General features: G+C 46.3%; 1 protein-coding gene across 1 annotated transcript; it reads left to right on the plus strand.

Moving 5' to 3' along the window:
- Nucleotides 1-697: 697 nt before the first annotated feature.
- On the plus strand, nt 698-17761 carry LOC129520759 (cytochrome P450 4A11-like). The gene is made up of 12 exons (XM_055341951.1): nt 698-942; nt 7986-8127; nt 9097-9141; nt 9613-9740; nt 10727-10851; nt 11204-11358; nt 11789-11895; nt 11987-12177; nt 12272-12405; nt 14144-14208; nt 14349-14425; nt 16818-17761. The coding sequence occupies exons 1-12, from the start codon at nt 748-750 to the stop codon at nt 16984-16986; spliced, it is 1533 nt and encodes a 510-aa protein (XP_055197926.1). The 5' UTR covers nt 698-747; the 3' UTR covers nt 16987-17761.
- The last annotated feature ends 2710 nt before the right edge of the window (nt 17762-20471 follow it).

Raw genomic sequence — 20471 nt, forward strand, 5'->3', positions numbered from 1 at the left:
ATGAGCATTCCTGGGAGGAATTTGGCAAAGGAATGTTTACCCCCCTTATAGAAGGAAAATCTGAGGCACAGAGAGTGTGATTGCCTGGCTTCGTATGTCCTGAGTGAGCCCTGAGGCTGGGCCTCCTGAGTGTGAGGCCAGTGCTGTGTCTGCCGGCACAGTCAGCTCAGGGCACAGTGAATGGTGGACTGGGACAAGTGTGGAGAACAGTGCAGAGGCAGCTGGGGCAGACAGTATGGAGGCCCCCTGATGCTAGTGTCAGTTGGCCCTCTCAAAGGTGATTTTCCTCTGGCCACATCACGTTAGCTCCCCGTAAGTGTTCTTTTCCAGAAAGGGGGTAATCATCAACCCAAGCAAACCTCCTGAACATTTGGTAAACTAGGCTGTACATTTTTTGCAGTCACAGTTCATGTCTTTTTGGCTGGCCACTGTGGCCTGGTGCATAGCTCACCGCCAGGCACAGAATAGGTGTCCCTGAAATAACTGATAAATAACAGGAATAAGGGCAAAGGGGAATGTGCCTGGGCATTATCACTGTCTGATCAGAAGGTTTCCTTCCTACCGATTCCTAAGGTGGATCCTCTCAGTTAATGAACTCTGGAATCCCAGTCTAAGCTCTGCCCTAGTGCTTCACTCCCCCTCCAGGTGGGCAGGGCCATCCTCCCCTGACTGACGAGGCCAAGTGGTCAGAGGATTTCAGCAACACTCAGGGATCAGGAAGAGTCAGTGACGCAGCAGCACCTGAACATGAGTGTCTCTGTACTGAGCCTCACCAGACCCCTGGACACTGTGTCTGGGCTCCTGCAGCTGGCCTTTCTGCTAGGCCTGGCTCTGCTGCTGCTCAAGGCAGCACAGCTCTACCAGCGCAGGCAGTGGCTGCTCAAAGCTGTCCAGCAGTTCCCGTCCCCTCCTTCCCACTGGCTCTTCGGGCACAAGCGGGAGGTAGGAAGGGGCTGGACTGGGGAGAGGGAGGGCTGGGCGGACTGGGGAAGGCAGCAACTACCTACCCAACATCTGTTTGGTGCCAGCACTAGCTGTGTGGGAGGGATGCCCAGGGCAAGGAGAAGCCCACCTATAGAGGGGCTCACCAATGGTTTATGGATTCAACAAGTAGTAGGAGTCAACTGGGGAGTTGTAGTCAACTCACTCAAGGAAAACCCAGGGACATCTTGGTAAATGATGATTTGATGAATGAACAAAGCATGAGGAAGGGCTTCTAATATCCAATTTGGAGTTCCCAAATCTTCCGCATATTCTTGGGCTTCCCTCCATCAGAGCATTAGTATCCTCTATTGTCAGGGCCTCTTAAATCTGTCAGTTAGCAAAATAAAATATATAATTTAAATTTTAAAATGTAATCCGGGAGCAAGGGGCAAGATGGCGGAAGAGTAGGGTCCCCAAGTCACCTGTCCCCACCAAATTACCTAGATAACCTTCAAATCATCCTGAAAATCTATGAATTCGGCCTGAGATTTAAAGAGAGAACAGCTGAAATGCTACAGTGAGAAGAGTTCACGCTTCTATCAAGGTAGAAGACGGGGGAAAAAAGAAATAAAGAAACAAAAGGCATCAAGGGGGAGGGGCCCCGCGAGGAACCAGGCTAAGGCCACGGCGAGTGCCCCCAGGACAGGAGAGCCCTGTCCCGGAGAAGCAGGAGCTGCACCAACCTTTCCCGAGGGAAAGGGGCCCGCAGGGAGTTAGAGCAGGACCCAGGAGGGCGGGGATGCCCTTGGGCTCCCTGGGACACTAACAGACACCTGCGCCCCAGGGAGAGTGCGCCACACACCAGGCCGAGCTCCCTAAAGGTCTGCAGGGCGCCTGGCTGGACTCGAGAGCAGCTCGGAGGGGCTTGGGCGGCGGCTCCACGCGGAGGGGCCTGCGCGACCGGGATCGCGAATCCAACAGCGCAGGCCCCAGAGCACAGGGCGCCAGGACACAGCCCAGGATCCGACCTCCCACCGGGACAGGCAGAAGTCAGGAGGGCCCAGGACAGCAAGGACGCTCCTGCCCAGAGCTGAGCAGATCAGCGGCCCCGCCCCCGGAGCATCCAGGCCCCTGCAGGCAGAGAGCTCTACAGTTACTGCAGGAGCTGAATCCAGGACTCCAGAGCTGGCCGCTGCCACTGTTGCTGTTTCTCCTGGGGCCTACAGGATAAACAACCCCCACTGAGCCTCACAGTGGCCTCACCGGATAAACAGCTTAAACGTCTTTCACTGAGCCCTGCACCAGGCAGGGGACAGAGCACCTACCCCAAGTGCTAACACCTGAAAATCAGCACAGCAAGCTCCTCCCCCAGAAGGCCAGCTAGACGGACAGGGGAAAAACAAATTATTAACCAAGCAGCACTGGAAAGTTCCAGGGAAGGTCGATGGGCTTACACTATACAGAATCAGAGGATACCCACCCTTGTTTTTTGTTTTGTTTTGTTTTGTTTTGTTTCTGTTTGCTCCCCCCCATTTTTTTCTTCTTTTTTTCTTTCTTTTCTTCCTTTCTTTTTCTTTTTCTTTCCTTCTTTCTCTTCTCTTTTTCTCCTTTTCCCAATACAACATGTTTTTGGCCACTTTGCACTGAGCAAAATGACTAGAAGGAAAACCTCACCTCAAAAGAAAGAATCAGAAACAGTCCCCTCTCCCACAGAGTTACAAAATCTGGATTACAATTCAATGTCAGAAAGCCAGTTCAGAAGCACTATTATAAAGCTACTGGTGGCTCTAAAAAAAGCATAAACAACTCAAGAGACTTCATAAATGAGAATTTAGATCCAATCAGGCAGAAATTAAAAATAAATTGAATGAGATACAACCCAAACTAGAGGTCCTAACGACGAGGGCTAACGAGGCGGAAGAACCAGTGAGTGACAGAGAGGACAAGTTGATGGCAAAGAGGGAAACTGAGGAAAAAAGAGACAAACAATTAAAAGATCATGAGGATAGATTAAGGAAAATAAGTGACAGCCTGAGGAAGAAAAACCTACGTTTAATTGGGATTCCCGAGGGCGCCGAAAGGGACAGAGGGCCAGAATATGTATTTGAACAAATCATAGCTGAAAACTTTCCTAATCTGGGAAGGGAAACATGCATTCACATCCAGGAAATAGAGAGATCCCCCCTAAAATCCATAAAAGCCGTTCAACACCTCGACACTTAGTAGTGACACTTGCAAATTCCAAAGATAAAGAGAAGATCCTTAAAGCAGCAAGAGACAAGAAGTCCCTGACTTTTATGGGAAGGAATATCAGATTAACAGCAGACCTCTCCACAGAGACCTGGCAGGCCAGAAAGGGCTGGCAGGATATATTCAGGGTCCTAAATGAGAAGAACATGCAACCAAGAATACTTTATCCAGCAAGGCTCTCATTCAGAATAGGAGAGATAAAGAGCCTCCAAGACAGGCAGGAACTGAAAGAATATGTGACCTCCAAACCAGCTCTGCAAGAAATTTTAAGGGGGACTCTTAAAATTCCCCTTTAAGAAGAAGTCCAATGGAACAATCCACAAAAACAGGGACTGAATAGGTATCATGATGACACTAAACTCATATCTGTCAATAGTAACTCTGAACGTGAATGGGCTTAATGACCCCATCAAAAGGCGCAGGGTTTCAGACTGGGTAAAAAAGCAGGACCCATCTATTTGCTGTCTATAAGAGACTCATTTTAGACATAAGGACACCTACAGCCTGAAAATAAAAGGTTGGAGAACCATTTACCATTCAAATGATCCTCAAAAGAAAGCAGGGGTAGCCATCCTTATGTCAGATAAACTAAAATTTACCCCAAACACTATAGTGAGAGATGAAGAGGGACACTATATCATACTTAAAGGATCCATGCAACAAGAGGACTTAACGATCATCAATATATATGCCCCGAATGTGGGAGCTGCCAATATATCAATCAATTAATAACCAAAGTTAAGACATACTTAGGTACTAATACACTTATACTTGGTGACTTCAATCTAGCACTTTCCACACTCGATAGGTATTCTAAGCACAACATCCCACAAAGAAACAAGAGCTTTAAATGGTACACTGGACCAGATGGATTTCACAGATATCTATAGACCTTTACGTCCAAACGCAACTGAATACACATTCTTCTCAAGTGCACATGGAACTTTCTCCAGAATAGACAACATACTGGGTCAGAAATCGGGTCGGAACCAATACCAAAAGATTGGGATCGTCCCCTGTGTATTCTCAGACCATAATGCCTTGAAATTAGAACTAAATCACAACAAGAAGTTTGGACGGACTTCAAACACGTGGAGGTTAAGGACCATACTGCTAAAAGATGAAAGGGTCAACCAGGAAATGAAGGAAGAATTAAAAAGATTCATGGAAACTAATGAGAATGAAGATAAAACCATTCAAAATCTTTGGAATACAGCAAAAGCAGTCCTGAGGGGGAAATATATCGCAATACAAGCATCCATCCAAAAACTGGAAAGAACTCAAATACAGAAGCTAACCTCACACCTAAAGGAGCTAGACAAAAATCAGCAAATAGATCCTACACCCAGCAGAAGAAGAGAGTTAATAAAGATTCGAGCAGAACTCAATGAAATCGAGACCACAAGAACTGTGGAACAGATCAACAAAACCAGGAGTTGGTCTTTGAAAGAATTAATAAGATAGATAAACCATTAACCAGCCTTATTAAAAAGAAGATAGAGAAGACTCAAATTAATAGAATCATGAATGAGAAAGGAGAGATCACTACCAACACCAAGGAAATACAAACGATTTTAAAAACTTATTATGAACAACTATATGCCAATAAATTAGGCAATCTAGAAGAAATGGACGCATCTGGAAAAACACAAACTACCAAAACTGGAACAGGAAGTAATAGAAAACCTGAAGAGGCCAATAACCAGGGAGGAAATTGAAGCAGTCATCCAAAACCTCCCAAGATGAAAATCCAGGGCCAGATGGCTTCCCTGGGGAATTCTATCAAACGTTTAAAGAACAAACCATACCTATTCTATTAGGGCTGTTTGGAAAGATAGAAAGAGATGCAGTACTTCCAAATTCTTTCTATGAGGCCAGCATCACCTTAATTCCAAAACCAGACAAAGACACCACCAAAAAGGAGAATTATAGACCAATATCCCTGATGAACAAGGATGCAAAAATTGTCCGCAGGATACTAGCCAATCTGATCCAGTAGTACATTAAGAAGATTATTCACCATGACCAAGTGGGATTTATCCCGGGGATGCAATGCTGGTTCAACACTCGTAAAACAATCAATGTGATTCATCATATCAGCAAGAGAAAAACCAAGAACCATATGATCCTTTCAATAGATGCAGAGAAAGCATTTGACAAAATACAGCATCCATTCCTGATCAAAACTCTTCAGAGTGTAGGGATAGAGGGAACATTCCTCGACATCTTAAAAGCCATCAACAAAAAGCCTACAGCAAATATCATTCTCAATGGGGAAGCACTGGGAGCCTTTCCCCTAAGATCAGGAACAAGACAAGGATGTCCACTCTCACCACTGCTATTCAACATAGTACTAAAGTCCTAGCCTCAGCAATCAGACAACAAAAAGACATTAAAGGCATTCAAATTGGCAAAGAAGAAGTCTAACTCTCCCTCTTCGCCAATGACATAATACTCTGCCTAGAAAACCCAAAAGCCTCCATCCAAGATTGCTAGAACTCATACAGAAATTTGTCAGTGTTGGAGGATACAAAATCAATGCCCAGAAGTCATTGGCATTTCTATACACTAACAATGAGACTGAAGAAAGAGAAAATAAGGACTCAATCCCCTTTACAATTGCACCCAAAAGCATAAGATACCGAGGAATAAACCTAACCAAAGAGGTAAAGGATCTATACCCTAAAAACTACAGAACACTTCTGAAAGAAATTGAGGAAGACACAAAGAGATGGAAAAATATTCCATGCTCATGGATTGGCAGAATTAATATTGTGAAAATGTCAATGTTACCCAGGGCAATTTACACGTTTAATGCAATCCCTATCAAAATACCATGGACTTTCTTCAGAGAGTTAGAACAAATTATTTTAAGATTTGTGTGGAATCAGAAAAGACCCCGAATAGCCAGGGGAATTTTAAAAAAGAAAACCATATCTGGGGGCATCACAATGCCAGATTTCAGGTTGTACCACAAAGCCGTGGTCATCAAGACAGTTTGGTACTGGCACAAAAACAGACACAGATCAATGGAACAGAATAGAGAATCCAGTTGTGGACCCTCAACTTTATGGTCACCTAATATTTGGCAAAGGAGGAAAGACTATCTGCTGGAAGAAAGCCAGTCTCTTCAATAAATGGTGCTGGGAAAATTGGACATCCCCGTGCAGAAGAATGAAACTAGACCACTCTCTTGCACCATACACAAAGATAAACTCTAAATTGATGAAGGATCTAAATGTGACACAAGATTCCATCAAAATCCTAGAGGAGAACACATGCAAAACGCTTTTTGAACTCGGCCACAGTAACTTCTAGCAAGATAAATCCACGAAGGCAAAAGAAACAAAAGCAAAAATGAACTATTGGGACTTCATCAAGATAAGAAGCTTTTTTACGGCAAAGGATACAGTCAACAAAACTAAAACCTACAGAATTGGAGAAGATATTTGCAAATGACGTATCAGATAAAGGGCTGTTTTTCAAGATGTATAAAGAACTTATTAAACTCAACAGCAAAGAAACAAACAATCCAATCATGAAATGGGCAAAAAACATGAACAGAAATCTCACGGAGGAAGACATACACATGTCCAACAAGCACATGAGGAAATGCTCTGCATCACTTGCTATCAGGGAAATACAAATCAAAACCACAATGAGATCCCACCTGACACCAGTGAAAATGGGGTAAATTAAAAAGGCAGGAAACTACGAATGTTGGAGAAGATGTGGAGAAAAGGGAACCCTCTTGCACTGTTGGTGGGAATGTGAACTGGTGTAGCCACTCTGGAAAATTGTGTGGAGGTTCCGCAAAGAGTTAGAAATAGATCTGCCCTAAGACCCAGCAACTGCACTGATGGGGATTTATCCCAAAGATGCAGATGCAATGAAACGCCGGGACACCTGCACCCCGATGTTTCTAGCAGCAATGTCCACAATAGCCAAACTATGGAAGGAGCCTCAATGTCCATCGAAAGATGAATGAATAAAGAAGATGTGGTTTATGTATACCATGGAATATTACTCAGCCATTAGGAACGACAAATACCCACCATTTGCTTCGACATGGATGGGACTGGAGGGTATTATGCTGAGTGAAGTAAGTCAATCGGAGAAGGATAAACATTGTATGATCTCATTCATTTGGGGAATATAAATAATATTCAACAGGAATAAAGGGGAAAGGAGAAAAAATAAGTGGTAAATATCAGAATGGGAGACAGAACATGGAAGACTCCTAACCCTGGGAAACGAACTAGAGGTGGAGGAAGGGGAGGAGGGCCGGGTTGGGGGTGACTGGGTGGCGCGCACTGAGGTGGGCACTTAATGGGATGAGCACTGGGTGTTACTCGGTATGTTGACAAATGAAACACCAATAAAAAATAAATTTATATAAAAAATAAATTAAATGAATTAAAATGTAATCCATTTTATGCTCCAAATAAGTAAAATTATATGGCAAAACTTCTTACCAAGTGATAAAATTGTCATAAATTTTTTATGCAAATGTTGCACTAATGACTTCCTGAAGTTTTGTACACCATGGAGTCAATCCCTGATAAGTTTCTGTAGGCAGTTGATTGTGAAGGCTGCTAATTCTACTCAACAATGGGACAGAATCTGACCTCTGGACAAACCTTGGACAGCCCAGAAAGTCTGTATCAGAGGCAATGTCATAAGAAACAGTTGTGAATACTTAGTTCTTCTGGTAGATCAAGAACTCTCCCCCTATGCCCATCCTGCCCTTTCCCCTGGCACTAGTCCTGGAACCAGAAGGTTCTATTGATTTATCTTTCTTTTGGTGACAGTTGCAAAGAGAAGACGAGCTGCAGCTGCTACTGAAATGGATAGAGGACTTCCCATGTGCATTTGCTCGCTGGATATGGGGCACAGAGGCAGAGATCCTGATCTATGACCCTGACTACATGAAACTGATCCTGGGGCGATCTGGTGAGAGGACACCCTCATACCTGTTGAAGCAGCTCTTCCCTCTTGGACACATGCCCAGGGTTCTGTGAAATTGCAAAAAACCATGAGAGGCTCAGCCCTCAATACCTGACCCTCTATTAACCATCCCCCCCACCCCTTGTCCCAGAAGCCAGATGAAGGCCAGATAATTCTTTAACTGAATGCTGAAAGAGCTGTGTTGGGCTACTTTTTTCTTTTCCTTTCCTTTACTTTCTTTTTTCCCTGGCTTTTCTCTTTTTAATCTTTCCTGTTGTATTCTGTTTCTTTCTTTTCTGTAATTTTCTTCTTCCTTCCTTGCTGCCTGCCAGCCTTCTTTCCTTCCTTTCTTAACCAAACTGAGATGATTGTAGAACTGAAAGACAGTTTCTCATACAAGAGAGCTTGGATTTGGGGATCCCTGGGTGGCGCAGCGGTTTGGCGCCTGCCTTTGGCCCAGGGCGTGATCCTGGAGACCCGGGATCGAGTCCCACGTCGGGCTCCCGGTGCATGGAGCCTGCTTCTCCCTCTGCCTGTGTCTCTGCCTCTCTCTCTCTCTGTATGACTATCGTAAATAAAAAAAAGAGAGAGAGAGAGCTTGGATTTGGCACTTCTAACTATTGCCTGTGCTGAGTAATGGGATGCCTGAGACTCAACAACTTACAGAAAAGAACTCAGAAATTCTGTCTTTTCTTTGACACTAAAAGAAAGCCTTTGTTTCTGTCCAATCCACCTACCTGGTCCAGGGGGGCTCTGCTGTGGGACACTGAGTCTGCCTTCTTGAACCAACATTCACTATCAGGAAAGAAAAAGAGTACGGGTTCAGAGGCAAGTGGGAAGTGGCTTGACACAAAATGCCAGCTGACAAGCATCAGCGAGGGATGGGGGCCAAAGATCTAGACCGCAGCTGCCTTTGGGGCCAACCTGAATTCCTTGGTCACCACCAGTTTGCTGTCATGTCCTTCTTACTTTCAGACCCAAAATCTGATGGCTCCTACAAACTCATGGCTCCCTGGATAGGTAAGTATGTTTAAGTAGGACTATGGTCCACTGTCTGCTTAGGTTTGCCAGCAACTATCCATTTGGCCCAGACTAACAGGAAGAGACCAGCACTACAGTGACTCCACTCAACTTTGAATTGAGCCCCCTTCTCTCCTTCGGATAAAACCCTCACCCCCTCCGAAAGGTGGTGGAGCCCTCTGTAGCTCAGGCTCTCCCACAGTGCTTCTCAGCCCTCACCACCAACTCAGCCTGATTTTTCACTAACGTCCTTGTACAACCCATCCCCTGCTCTGTTTCAACCTCCATGTCACAGCTGTCATAACCACTTCCTGCCATCAGGCTTTGGGAAGTCCCCTTCTTAACATGCACTGGCCTTTCCTGCTTTGCCAAGGATGCCCTTCTTCTGACACCCTGGGTTCCTCCCATATAGTCCCTGGATAACACGGGCAAGGTCCCTTCCCACCCACCCCCTAACACACTGTGGTCCAGGGTATGGTTTGCTCCTGCTGAATGGACAGACATGGTTCCAGCACCGGCGGATGCTGACCCCAGCCTTCCACTATGACATCCTGAAGCCCTACGTGAGACTCATGGCTGACTCTGTCCAAGTGATGCTGGTAAGTCGAACCCTACCTCACCCGCACACTCACACCCACAGCACAGTTCACAAAGTCCATTCTCAGACAGCTGTGTCCTTCAGAAATCCATTAGCGTGGCCCCTGAAATCACACATTACACCCTGCAATGAGACTCAGCCCCCGGAAGGTGGATGGGACAGGAAAGCACCTCGCACCCACTTTCATCCACTCTTTGCTCCCTGCCCACAGGAGAGAGAAACATGGTGGAGATAGGGTCCATTCTCCTCTCACTTTCATGTCTTTGGCTTGGATAGGAAGAGTAGTCAATACCCTTGGAGAATAGGACAAGCTGCCCCTGGCTGGCCTGGGTAGTAGCAGCTTCAGTGGCAGTACGGACATCGGGGACATCCCAGATGTCACTCAGGTGGGCTCTGGGGTGGGACTGAAGAAGTCTGCATGGATCTTAGCCACTCCATGGAGAGAAATGCAAACCAGGTCTCAAACCCCAGAGCTGGGTCCTGCCAGTACATCATCTCTGAGCATGACCCTATTGCTCACTCACTGTACTCAGCTGACATTTGCTGAACAAGAGGAATTGACGTCCCAAATACTCCTTATCAGGACCCCCTAAAATTGGCCCCTTGACCTTTATCTTCCCTTGACACTTGTTCCCTAAACTGGGACTTCATCTATTGCTCTGTGTAGGTCAGTCCCAGGGCAGAAAAGATCCCCCTTTATCTCCTGAGTTACGATGTTTCCAGTCTGCTAAAAGGTGATTATCACCATAACGTATCCCTAAGTCAGCCTCAAGAGATCATTCTTAATAAAATAACAACAGTTTCTGAGAAAATACTCGACATATCTCCAAATATTCGGCTCTAGGGTCCTAAATCGATGAAACACAACTGCTTTAGAAAGTGAGGACACGTCATCAAAGTATGTGGAGCAGCAGAGAGAGAGCCTAGTCTCGTCAGCATGGGCCTTCCAGAGGAGTAGAGAAGGATCAATGTGTCCCCTCTACACAGGACAAGTGGGAGGAACTCCTCAGTCAGAACTCACATCTGGAGATCTTTGAACACGCCTCCTTGATGACCTTGGACACCATTATGAAGTGTGCCTTCAGCTACCAGGGCAACCACCAGGCAGACAGGTCAGTGAAATGCATAGCAGCAGGGTCCTATTTCCTGCCAACTGGTGTTGACTCATCTGGAGGTAGTTAGAGCAACCCAAAGAGCCACATTCTGTAGAGAGCCCCAGTCTGACACAGTCAAATTCAGCCCTACCAAACCTGCATTAGGCACAGACTCTGATCCCTGCCTCAGGGAGAAGCCTGGCTGCCCAAGTCCCTCATAAATGCCTTGGTCTCCGGGGCATAAGACAGATGTGTCAGATGTCTAGGGACATCTGCAACAATGACTGAGGAAACCGCCACCCACAGCCCCACTCCACTCCAGTTCAGATGCCTCCCTCCACCTAGTCCCTTCTGCCTCATCCCCCTTCAGGAACTCCCAGGCCTACATTCAGGCCATTCGAGATCTGAACAACCTGGTGTTTGCCCGGATGAGAAATGTTTTCTACCAGAAAGACATCTTCTACTGGCTGACCTCTGAAGGCCGCAGGAACCACAAGGCCTGCCAGCTTGCCCATCAACACATAGGTTGGACTCTGCCCTCTGGGCACCTCCCCTCCTTCATTAGGGACTACCCAAAGGGATGGGCTCTGACCCCTCAGGCAGAGGCCTGCCCCTCAGTGCCCCTCCAGAAACTGGGACAAACCCACTGGGATGTTTCCTGGTGCACCTGTTAGGGCACCCGGTGTTTGCAAGAAATTACATGCGTCACAACATGGGTGAAGGTTAAATGAGCCCCCCTGCCAGCCACATAAAAGCAGAGCCTCCTTGAGCTGTGTTGTTGAGGGGAGGGCTTACATGCAAATACCTGATGCTAGAGCTCTCACCCTGGCATGCCACCGATTCCTCCTGAAACCCCTCCCACCATGAATTGGGCACAGGGGGCAGGAGGGCTACCTGGCTGGCTATGTCTGGGCACCCAGAACTCTCAACTCTGCCTGGAACACTGTTTGGGCAGACCGAGTGATCAAGCTGAGGAAGGTTCACCTACAGGAGGAGGGAGAGCTGGAGAAGGTCAGGAACAAGAGGCACTTGGACTTCCTAGACATCCTCCTCTTAGCCAAAGTGAGTGTGGCTGGGGAGGCCTGAGCATTTGCCCACAGGTGGGGAGCAAGGGTGCAAACTCAAAGTCTGCCCTCTCTCTGGGTCTTCCCAGATGGAGAATGGGAGGGGCTTGTCTGACAAGGACCTCCGTGCAGAAGTGGACACATTCATGTTTGAGGGGCATGACACCACAGCCAGTGGCATCTCCTGGATCCTCTATGCTCTGGCCACACACCCCGAGCATCAGCAGACATGCCGGGAGGAGATCCAGAGCCTTCTGAGAGATGGTGCCTCCATCACCTGGTGAGTGCTCATGAGACGGTAGGGCCCTACACCCTAACTAGAGGACACCCTGGTTGCCAGGGCCTATCCCGCACTTCAAGGCAGCTTTCTTTAGGGAGCACCTGGACCAGATGCCCTACACCACCATGTGCATCAAGGAGGCATTGCGACTCTATCCACCAGTTCCAACTGTTGGCAGAGAGCTCAGCAAGCCCATCACCTTCCCTGATGGACGTTCCTTGCCTAAAGGTATGGCCTTCACTACTCTCACTCTGTAAGCACTCAGTGCCGACATATGGGAGGTGTGAAATCCACATGTCCTGGGGCAGCTCTGAAGCTCTGTGGCCCCATTTTTTTCCACAGTAAGTGGGAACGAGGTTGTAGTTGGGATGAGGTTATAGAATGCTTGTCACAGAATCGGGCCACATTCAAAGTTATAAAAGAAATAGTGAAAGAGATTATAGGGAAATGGAAGGAAAATGAGAGGAAAGGATTAGAAAGGGAGAGAAAATATGAGAGACTCATAACTGGGAAACAAACAAGGGGTAGTGGAAGGGGTGGTGGCAGGGGTATAGGGTGACTGGGTGAAGGGCACTGAGGAGAGCACTTGACAGGAGGAGCACTGGGTGTCATACCATATGTTGGCAAATTGAACTTCAATGAAAAAAGTACTAAAAAATAAAATAAATGGGAGTTCCCCTTTGTACTGAGAGAGAATATGCTCTATTTCTGTTTTTTTTCTGCACATAACATGAAAAGTGTCTCTCAATTCTTAGACAAGGAAGGAATCGAATCCTAAGTTTCTATCCTCATCCACAACAAACATTCAATCTCCAAGGGTTCCATCATTTTTTGATGCTGTATTATTCTCATTGATGGCACTGACATTTTGTGAGTTTAAGATTTTATATATATATATATATATATATATATATATATATATATATCTCCTATTCCTGACTCCAGCAACACAACTCCTGAAGAATTTCTATCTTCATTGATATCCCTTTTGGATATCATCCAGATTTGATGTAATTATAGGACAACTACTTGATGACAAATGAAAAAAAACTATATACCTGCCAGTTAAAATAATGACTCACGGGCCCTATGTGGCTCAGCACTGGTGTGTATGTCTTGGCTTAGGTCATGATCCTGGGATCCTGGGATGGGGCTCCCTGCTCAGTGGGGAGTCTGCTTTTCCCTCTGACACTCCCTAGTCATGCGCTCTCTCACTCTCTCAGGTAAATGCAAAAACATTTTTATATAAATAGTGATGACTCAGTACATTGCACCTTCTCTACAAGGAGATGTTGGCTTCAGGAAGGGGTTTCAGAAATAGCATACAATTCTAATACCCAAGATTTAATAGCTAGAGAGGGAGAGCCCTGGGACAAGGAGAGTTCTCCTTCCACCCTTATGGGGTTGAGTACATCAAGCATATCAGGAAACCCACTCTCATTCTTCAGATTGCCAACTACCAGGGAGCCCTCAGGTTGATGGAGAGAGCAGCTGGTGACCACATCTGAGGTCCCTGCCATGGTCTAGTCTACCTTTTAGCTCACCTCTGTTCTGAATCCCAGCCCTGCCACATCCCAGCTGGGTGGTCATAGGCAAATTGCTCAGCCTCTCTGAGGCTTAGGTGCTCAGGTGAACAATGGGCATTGGGCCTTCTTTGGAGGGTTGTTGTGAGATGAATTAGTCAATGCATATTCCCCAAGGGCTCATGGATGGTACTTGATAAACGCAAGTTGTCCCTTGAGCTGCTCTCTAACATATGCCTCCAGTTCCTTCTGCTTCTCACTCTGGTCTGGATAGCTACTAATCTGGGCACATGTGCTGTGCCATGTCTGCCCCACTTCTCCTGCTACACTAATATTCCCCTCAGAGTGATGAGAAGCGACTCTCATAGCAGCTGCCAAGTGGTGTGGGCAAGCACCTGGCCCCGCAGGCAGGGATGACCATTCCTCTCTCTTTTGCTCCACAGGATTCTTAGTCTCGCTCTCCTTTTATGCCCTTCACCACAACCCGAATGTGTGGCCAAACCCAGAGGTATGATGGCCTTGGGAGGACGGAATGGGGGAATATCTGCGGGTCAATCCCTCCTCCCGTTCCATTTCTGGGTGTGTCCTGAGGTTGAGAGGAAGGAGAAGCTAGACCACACCTATCCCAGCCCTGGGGTTCTTCTGCAGGTGTTTGACCCTTCCCGCTTTGCACCAGATGCCTCTCGACACAGCCATGCTTTCCTGCCCTTCTCAGGAGGATCAAGGTGAGGCACTTGTACTGGAATGGGAAGAGAGGGCTGTTTACTAGGGACATTCCTGATGTTTGAGACTTCATACATTTACATGGGTCTTGCAGATATGACCTGACATGTTGATGTGCTGGGAAAGAGGTGTGTGTCTCTATGTATGAAAGAAATTTGGTAATCACTGCAGGCTATGGAAACTTTGACCCATTTGTCTCACTCAGTCTCCAGCCACAATTCAGTGTCAGTGGCTATTCAATGGCTCAAGCATTCTTGTGATTTCTTCACTTTATGAGGATGACTTTACAGTATTGGACATTCTCACGTGTAGTTTTTAACTGTTGTCAATTAGACATCAGGACGGAATCAAAAGATTTCTTTTGCACACATTCTTAAACAAGCCCCTCTCCCCACTCAACCCTCACACTGCACCGATGCCTAGGGACGTGAGTTTCCACCTCAGCTGCCTGCACGTCTGAAATATTTAAGCCTACAGAGGAAAATTTCCTGCGATCTCTTAAGGGCCTCAGAAGTATTCAACTTGTGACTCTAGTATTTTTGCATCTATGCAAAAGAATTTTGGACTACATGGAAATGATCATGAACGCTTCAAGTTTTCTTAGTTGTGAAATCATTACATATGATGTGGGCTCTACATACCTGAATATTACACTTTGAGTCCAATCATCCAAAGAGCAAGTATATAAAATGAGGACATTAAATGGCTTTTGAGAGAAAATCCACGGTTTTTTATATGTACATGAGAGGTGGCATTTGAAAGTTAATGGCATATGAAATAGAAAGCACACTTGAAATGGCTGTTCAGGTGCATGACAATTCTCCTGTGTGAAATCCTCCTGGGCTGCTGAAATTGTCCTACAAATCGTAACTTCTGTAAACTTTTTAAGTAGTTATTCATAAAATGCAGTTTAGCAAATACAAAAATTTTCAACCTTCGAACTAAGTGAATCCACTCTCTAGAATGGGACTTAAGCAAACTATTCTCCAGATACTGGCTCCAGGATTTGGTAACTCCCTGGGATTGATTCCTTCCTGGTAGACATTGGTGCAAGACATGTGGATGCCAGTAGAGACAGGAGAGGTGTAGACAGCTCAATTCCTAGCTCAGAACTAATGGGGACTTTTGTTTATTCCTTTCTGCTTTCCTATTCAATTCAATAAACCTCATGCAATGTCTAAGACTAATTATTAAGCCTGACTCTGTGCCAAGGCTATGCTATGAGGTGGGATACTGTCCTTGCCTCAGGGAATTTGCAGTCAAGAAATCGATGCCTCTACTCAAAAGACACATCATCCATTCATTCTTTCTTTCCCTCACTCATTTACTAATTGACCCCACAGTAGGAAGTTCCGTGTTTCTGGCACAGTACTCCTGTATGTGAAAGTGACATGCTCTTGAGTAAAGTACCATGTGATTCAGGGTCCAGGACTGAAGAGGCACAGCCAGTGTGGGGGGGGGTGTAGGGGGGGCTGAGGGCAGACTGTCATTGCCCTTAGCCTTGGGCATTTGGCCGACAGAGGTGGAGGGAGGGCATTATCTGGGATAATCTCAGCAGTAAGTGAACTGGTATACCAGCTGGACAGGTGACAGGTGACTGTGCAAACAACCCAGAGAGGGCTTTGATGCCAGGATGAGCCATGTGGACATGCTTACCTGTGATGGAAGACGTGGGAGGTTTTGAGTATGGGTGAGTGGGGCATCAGGAGATGGACCAGAGGGAGGAGACAGCGAAGTCCAGGTGAAGTGGCAGCTGAGGGATGATAGGCAGGGACCCTTCTGCAGTAGAATTAGAGATGACAGCAGCTGGTTGAATGAGGGGCCGAGGGGAAGGCAGGAGTCTGGACCCAAACTGAGAGGCAGATGGTGCAGCAGCTTGAGCATCCCTAGAGCTCTGCCCCTGCAGGAAGCTTCCCTGTTGGCCATCCTGACTTCCTTACCCAACTCTATCTTGTCATTTCTATGAGGATCTGGATCCCTGTGTACTCATGGGATATGGTTAGGACCTGAAGTGTGGCCCAGCCCACCCCCTCTGGTGCCGTGGTCTAGCTCCACATTGTGAAACTAGAAATAGCTGGTGTAGAGTAAAGAACCCAGTGATTAACTGTTGTAGTGATCACTTGACTTGGCTCTGAGGCTCAAAGCGTTGACCCTCCTGTAACAGGGTTTCAGGCCTGCTGAGAGCAGAGGTAAGAGGAGGAGCTAATTCTGAAAGAGTGTAGGCTTTTGTCAGAGGTCAAGGGGAGAGTGTTAAAGCAAGGCTTGGGGTAGAGATGTGCATGTGTCCTGAGGGAAGGGGATCAGGGCTGGGCCCATGCAGGCTGGCCCTGAAGGGACTGCTCCTGGCAGGGGCTTTGAGGCCACTCCTCACTTGCTTTTCCCTCCCTGACCCAGGAACTGCATCGGGCAGCACTTTGCCATGAACGAGTTGAAGGTGGCTGTGGCCCTGACCCTGCTCCGCTTTGAGCTGGCACCAGATCCCTTCAGGATCCCAGTTCCAACTCCAAGAATTGTGTTGATGTCCAAGAATGGGATCCACCTGCATCTCAGGAAGCTCCTCTAACCCTTGTAGGGACAAGGATGAGCCCCGAGGGTCTCCTGCCTGCCTTTGTGTCTTCCTGTCAGTCTCTTATGTCTGCTGGCGTCTGCTCACATCCTGCTTCCCGTCTGCCCACCTGCCAGCCTTCCTGCTCTCCTGCTCTTGCACATGAGATAGTGCTTCTGTGTCTCACCCTTTTCCAAGATTCCTTCTTGTTTGTCTGTTACCATTCTCCTACCGAGGTGTCACTCTGACAGTTGATGCAAGTTGTGATTTCTTGCTTGTCCTACAGGCTGTCTGTTGTTTCCCTGTCATTGTTCCTTGCTGCCTACTTGTCTGTTCCTATAATGTTTTCTCTTGCTGCTTTACCAAGTTATACAAACTTAGTTCCTTCTAAGAGCACTAATTGATAATCTTGTGTTTTAGGAGATCAGAAATCTGAAATGAGTCTCACTGGGTAGCAATGAAGGCATGTCGATGCTCTAATGGATAATGTCTTCTCTTGCATTTTCTACCTTCTCAGAATCCACTCTTAGGGCTATTAATGAGGGGACTAAGCGTCCTCATTTATCATAGAAATACACTTTTCTTCAATTCAACTGAGTCAGATGTTAACCATAACTATCAAATTTTTAGTGTAACATCTAGACTTGTTTAATTAAACAAGGGTACTCCAGCCAATCCAAGTGCACCCGGAAAGCAAGACATGTCAGTCCACATTTGTCCACTTGGCATTCACACATTCCCTTACACCATACTTCGTCCCTAACTAAGTAAAATAAAGTCATGCTTCTACCAACTCAGCTCCCTATGATTGAAACTGTGTAGTTTCTTTTCCCCAACAACAAAGGCCAAGTTTTTGGAGGGTCTTCTCTCTTTTCCCCCAAATGCTGTAACCTAAATGCTATGACACAAACGTAACTACTGGTTTTACATGTTACGTTTTACATGTAACACTTTTTACATGTGCAAGTTATAAGAAAAGGAAGGAAAAATCTGACACACATATGTACACATGCATAATCATACTCATAACAAATAAGGGGAAAATGCTAGAAAACATTACACTCCTTATTTCTCTAACCTGTGACATAGCCATCATTAGCATTTAAAACACCCTTATTCCATTACCCATTTCAGAGTTTATTTGCCCTCTAAAAGCACCTCAGCCAGTTTTGGGGGTTTTTTGCCTTGTACAATGACCCAAACCTTCACTCTTGAGGGTTCTGGGTCATTACTAATCTTTCCTCAACTGGCCTGTGGCATTTTCCCCTTTAATGACAGGGCATGGTAGGTCTAAGAGATGCTGTAGTACTTTCTTCACTCCAAGTAACTCCTTTGTTTTTGTTGCCTTTGTTGCCTAGCAACTGCCACTTTCCCAGTTGGTAATCATGATCAGTCTAGTACAGTCATTCCACCTGATTCAGAGCCATGAGGAGCCCAATGTGGCCAGCAAGTTTATTCATGTAGTCATTCTTGTGTCTCCTGGTGGAAGCACTCCTGCCTTTGGAAGTAAGACCAGTAGGACAATGGAGCATAAGGTTGCAGTAAAAATTCCCCCAAATTTTTGTAATCAGATTGATAGAGGTAATCATGAGTGGTGCCATTCCCATTTCCATCCCTGAATCCTGGATGGGTGAGCCTGGTTATGGACGAAAAGCACCATATATTGTACATTGATTTAAAGCAGATAGAGTCTACTGGAGAGCCTTCCTTCAACCCTGTAAGTTATTGCCACCTCGCTGCTGCTGTATACCCAAACCTACCCTGAGGTTATTTCTCTGGATCTGGAATGCATACCTGTAATGGACAAATGACTACAAAGACTCGGTAGCATAGAGGGGTTTGATGGCACTGGCTCCATGGGGATCTTCCCATATGTCCCTATTCCAATGGTCAGGCTCCCATTTCTCAGTGTTCTCATTGTAAAGGATGACAGGCTGTAACTTATGGAATTCATTTTCCTTTTAGTTCATACACAGGCAGGATGATCCCTGGGTTTTGTTTAATAAATCTGAGCCCTACCTAAAGCCTGTGGCTATATGTCAGGATGATCTTCAATGCAGACATAGAAGCTTCAATCAGTGATTTCTTTCTTTGGTCAGAGAATTGGGGGTTTTTTCAGATTATTTTTATTTATTCATGAAAGACTCACAAAGATAGAGGCAGAGACATAGACAGGGGAGAACCAGGCTCCATGCAGGAAGCCCGATGGGTGACTGGATCTTGGGACTCCAAGGTCACGCTCTGAGATGAAGGCAGACGCTCACCCACTGAGCCACCCATGTGACCCTCGGTCTGAGAATTTTAATCCTCCACATTACTCTTTCTTTTTCCCACTCTCCCCAGTACAACATGGATATCCAGTCACTCTTCTTATGCTCCTTAGTTTAACTAAAATTTTTAAGGCATCAAATACATACTGACCAGAACTTTCCCTTTAACAAGTCTCTGATTACCAGTATCACTGGTGATGTCCTGTGTATTGCAACATCAGGCCTAGTGTCCTAAGCTACCAGTGTCCTCTTTAACTTGGCAGTTAGACGCACCACTGTCTTTCCAACTAATCCTCTTGAACCACCAACTCAAGAAACCCAGAGTCAATTCAGGTAACTCATTAACATTCTGCCTCTCTTAGAACCATTATTGGTATCAAAATTTATCTTAGAGTTCGACCAGAAAAAGAAAACAATTAGAAAAGAAGCTTCCCCAGGGTCAGAAAAAAAAAAAAAAAAGAACAATGGGACAAACCCAGAAATACAATGTATCTGAGCTCCAATTCTGACCACCCAGTAGCTTTCTTACGTTCTCCCTGTGTTCTCACTGAGCAGCTTAAGTAAGAAAGGGGACAAGGGGACCAGGCAGTGCAGTTGATGAGATGCCTGACTGAGTGAGGTCACAGCAGGGAAGGAAAGGGCAGAGATAGGTCATGGTCAGGCAGCACCAATTGTCTGGGAAGTGTCGGGCAAGGTAAGTCGGTACCCACTCAGCCATCCACGGGAGGAAGAAATTAAACACACTTGGTGTCATGGGATTTGTAGAGGATAGATGATCAGGTCATGCACAGACTGGTAGGTTCCCAGAAGAGACTGGCGGATAGATAGGACACGCATGGACCTCAGCTCCCCAAGCTCGAGTTGTAGGCCCCAGGACTCCTTCCCACATGGTGCCTGAGCCCTTTGCTCTCAGGAAGCCCTACTTTCTTCTGGGAATGCTGACACCCTCAGCTGTACCAAAATTTAGAGAAGTCAGGCTCACAGATGTTCAGGAAGTCGAGGAACAGTCCAAACCAGAGTGGGTGGCATAATGGAACTGGTGGCCCTGGACCCAACTTTGTCCAGGCTCCCTGTCTACTGCCTCAGAAATGTGAGTGAATGCCAGGCCCCTCCGGAGCCCACTGTACCAGCCAGGCCCTAAGTCCCTGGGCCCGGGAGAGAAGGGGCTATCCAGGCAGATCCTCAGAAAGTCCTCCTCTCCTCTTCCAGCCACTCCTAGACAGTCATGGTCTT

Source organism: Nyctereutes procyonoides, unplaced genomic scaffold, assembly GCF_905146905.1.
Source record: "Nyctereutes procyonoides isolate TBG_1078 unplaced genomic scaffold, NYPRO_anot_genome, whole genome shotgun sequence".
Lineage (NCBI taxonomy): Eukaryota > Metazoa > Chordata > Mammalia > Carnivora > Canidae > Nyctereutes > Nyctereutes procyonoides.

Coding starts and splice junctions, on each gene's coding strand:
- LOC129520759 (XM_055341951.1), top strand. CDS start 748: ATGAGTGTCTCTGTACTGAGCCTCACCAGACCCCTGGACACTGTGTCT. Junction 9,741..10,726: donor ACTCTGTCCAAGTGATGCTG/GTAAGTCGAACC, acceptor CCCTCTACACAG/GACAAGTGGGAGGAACTCCT. Junction 12,406..14,143: donor TGGACGTTCCTTGCCTAAAG/GTATGGCCTTCA, acceptor TTTGCTCCACAG/GATTCTTAGTCTCGCTCTCC.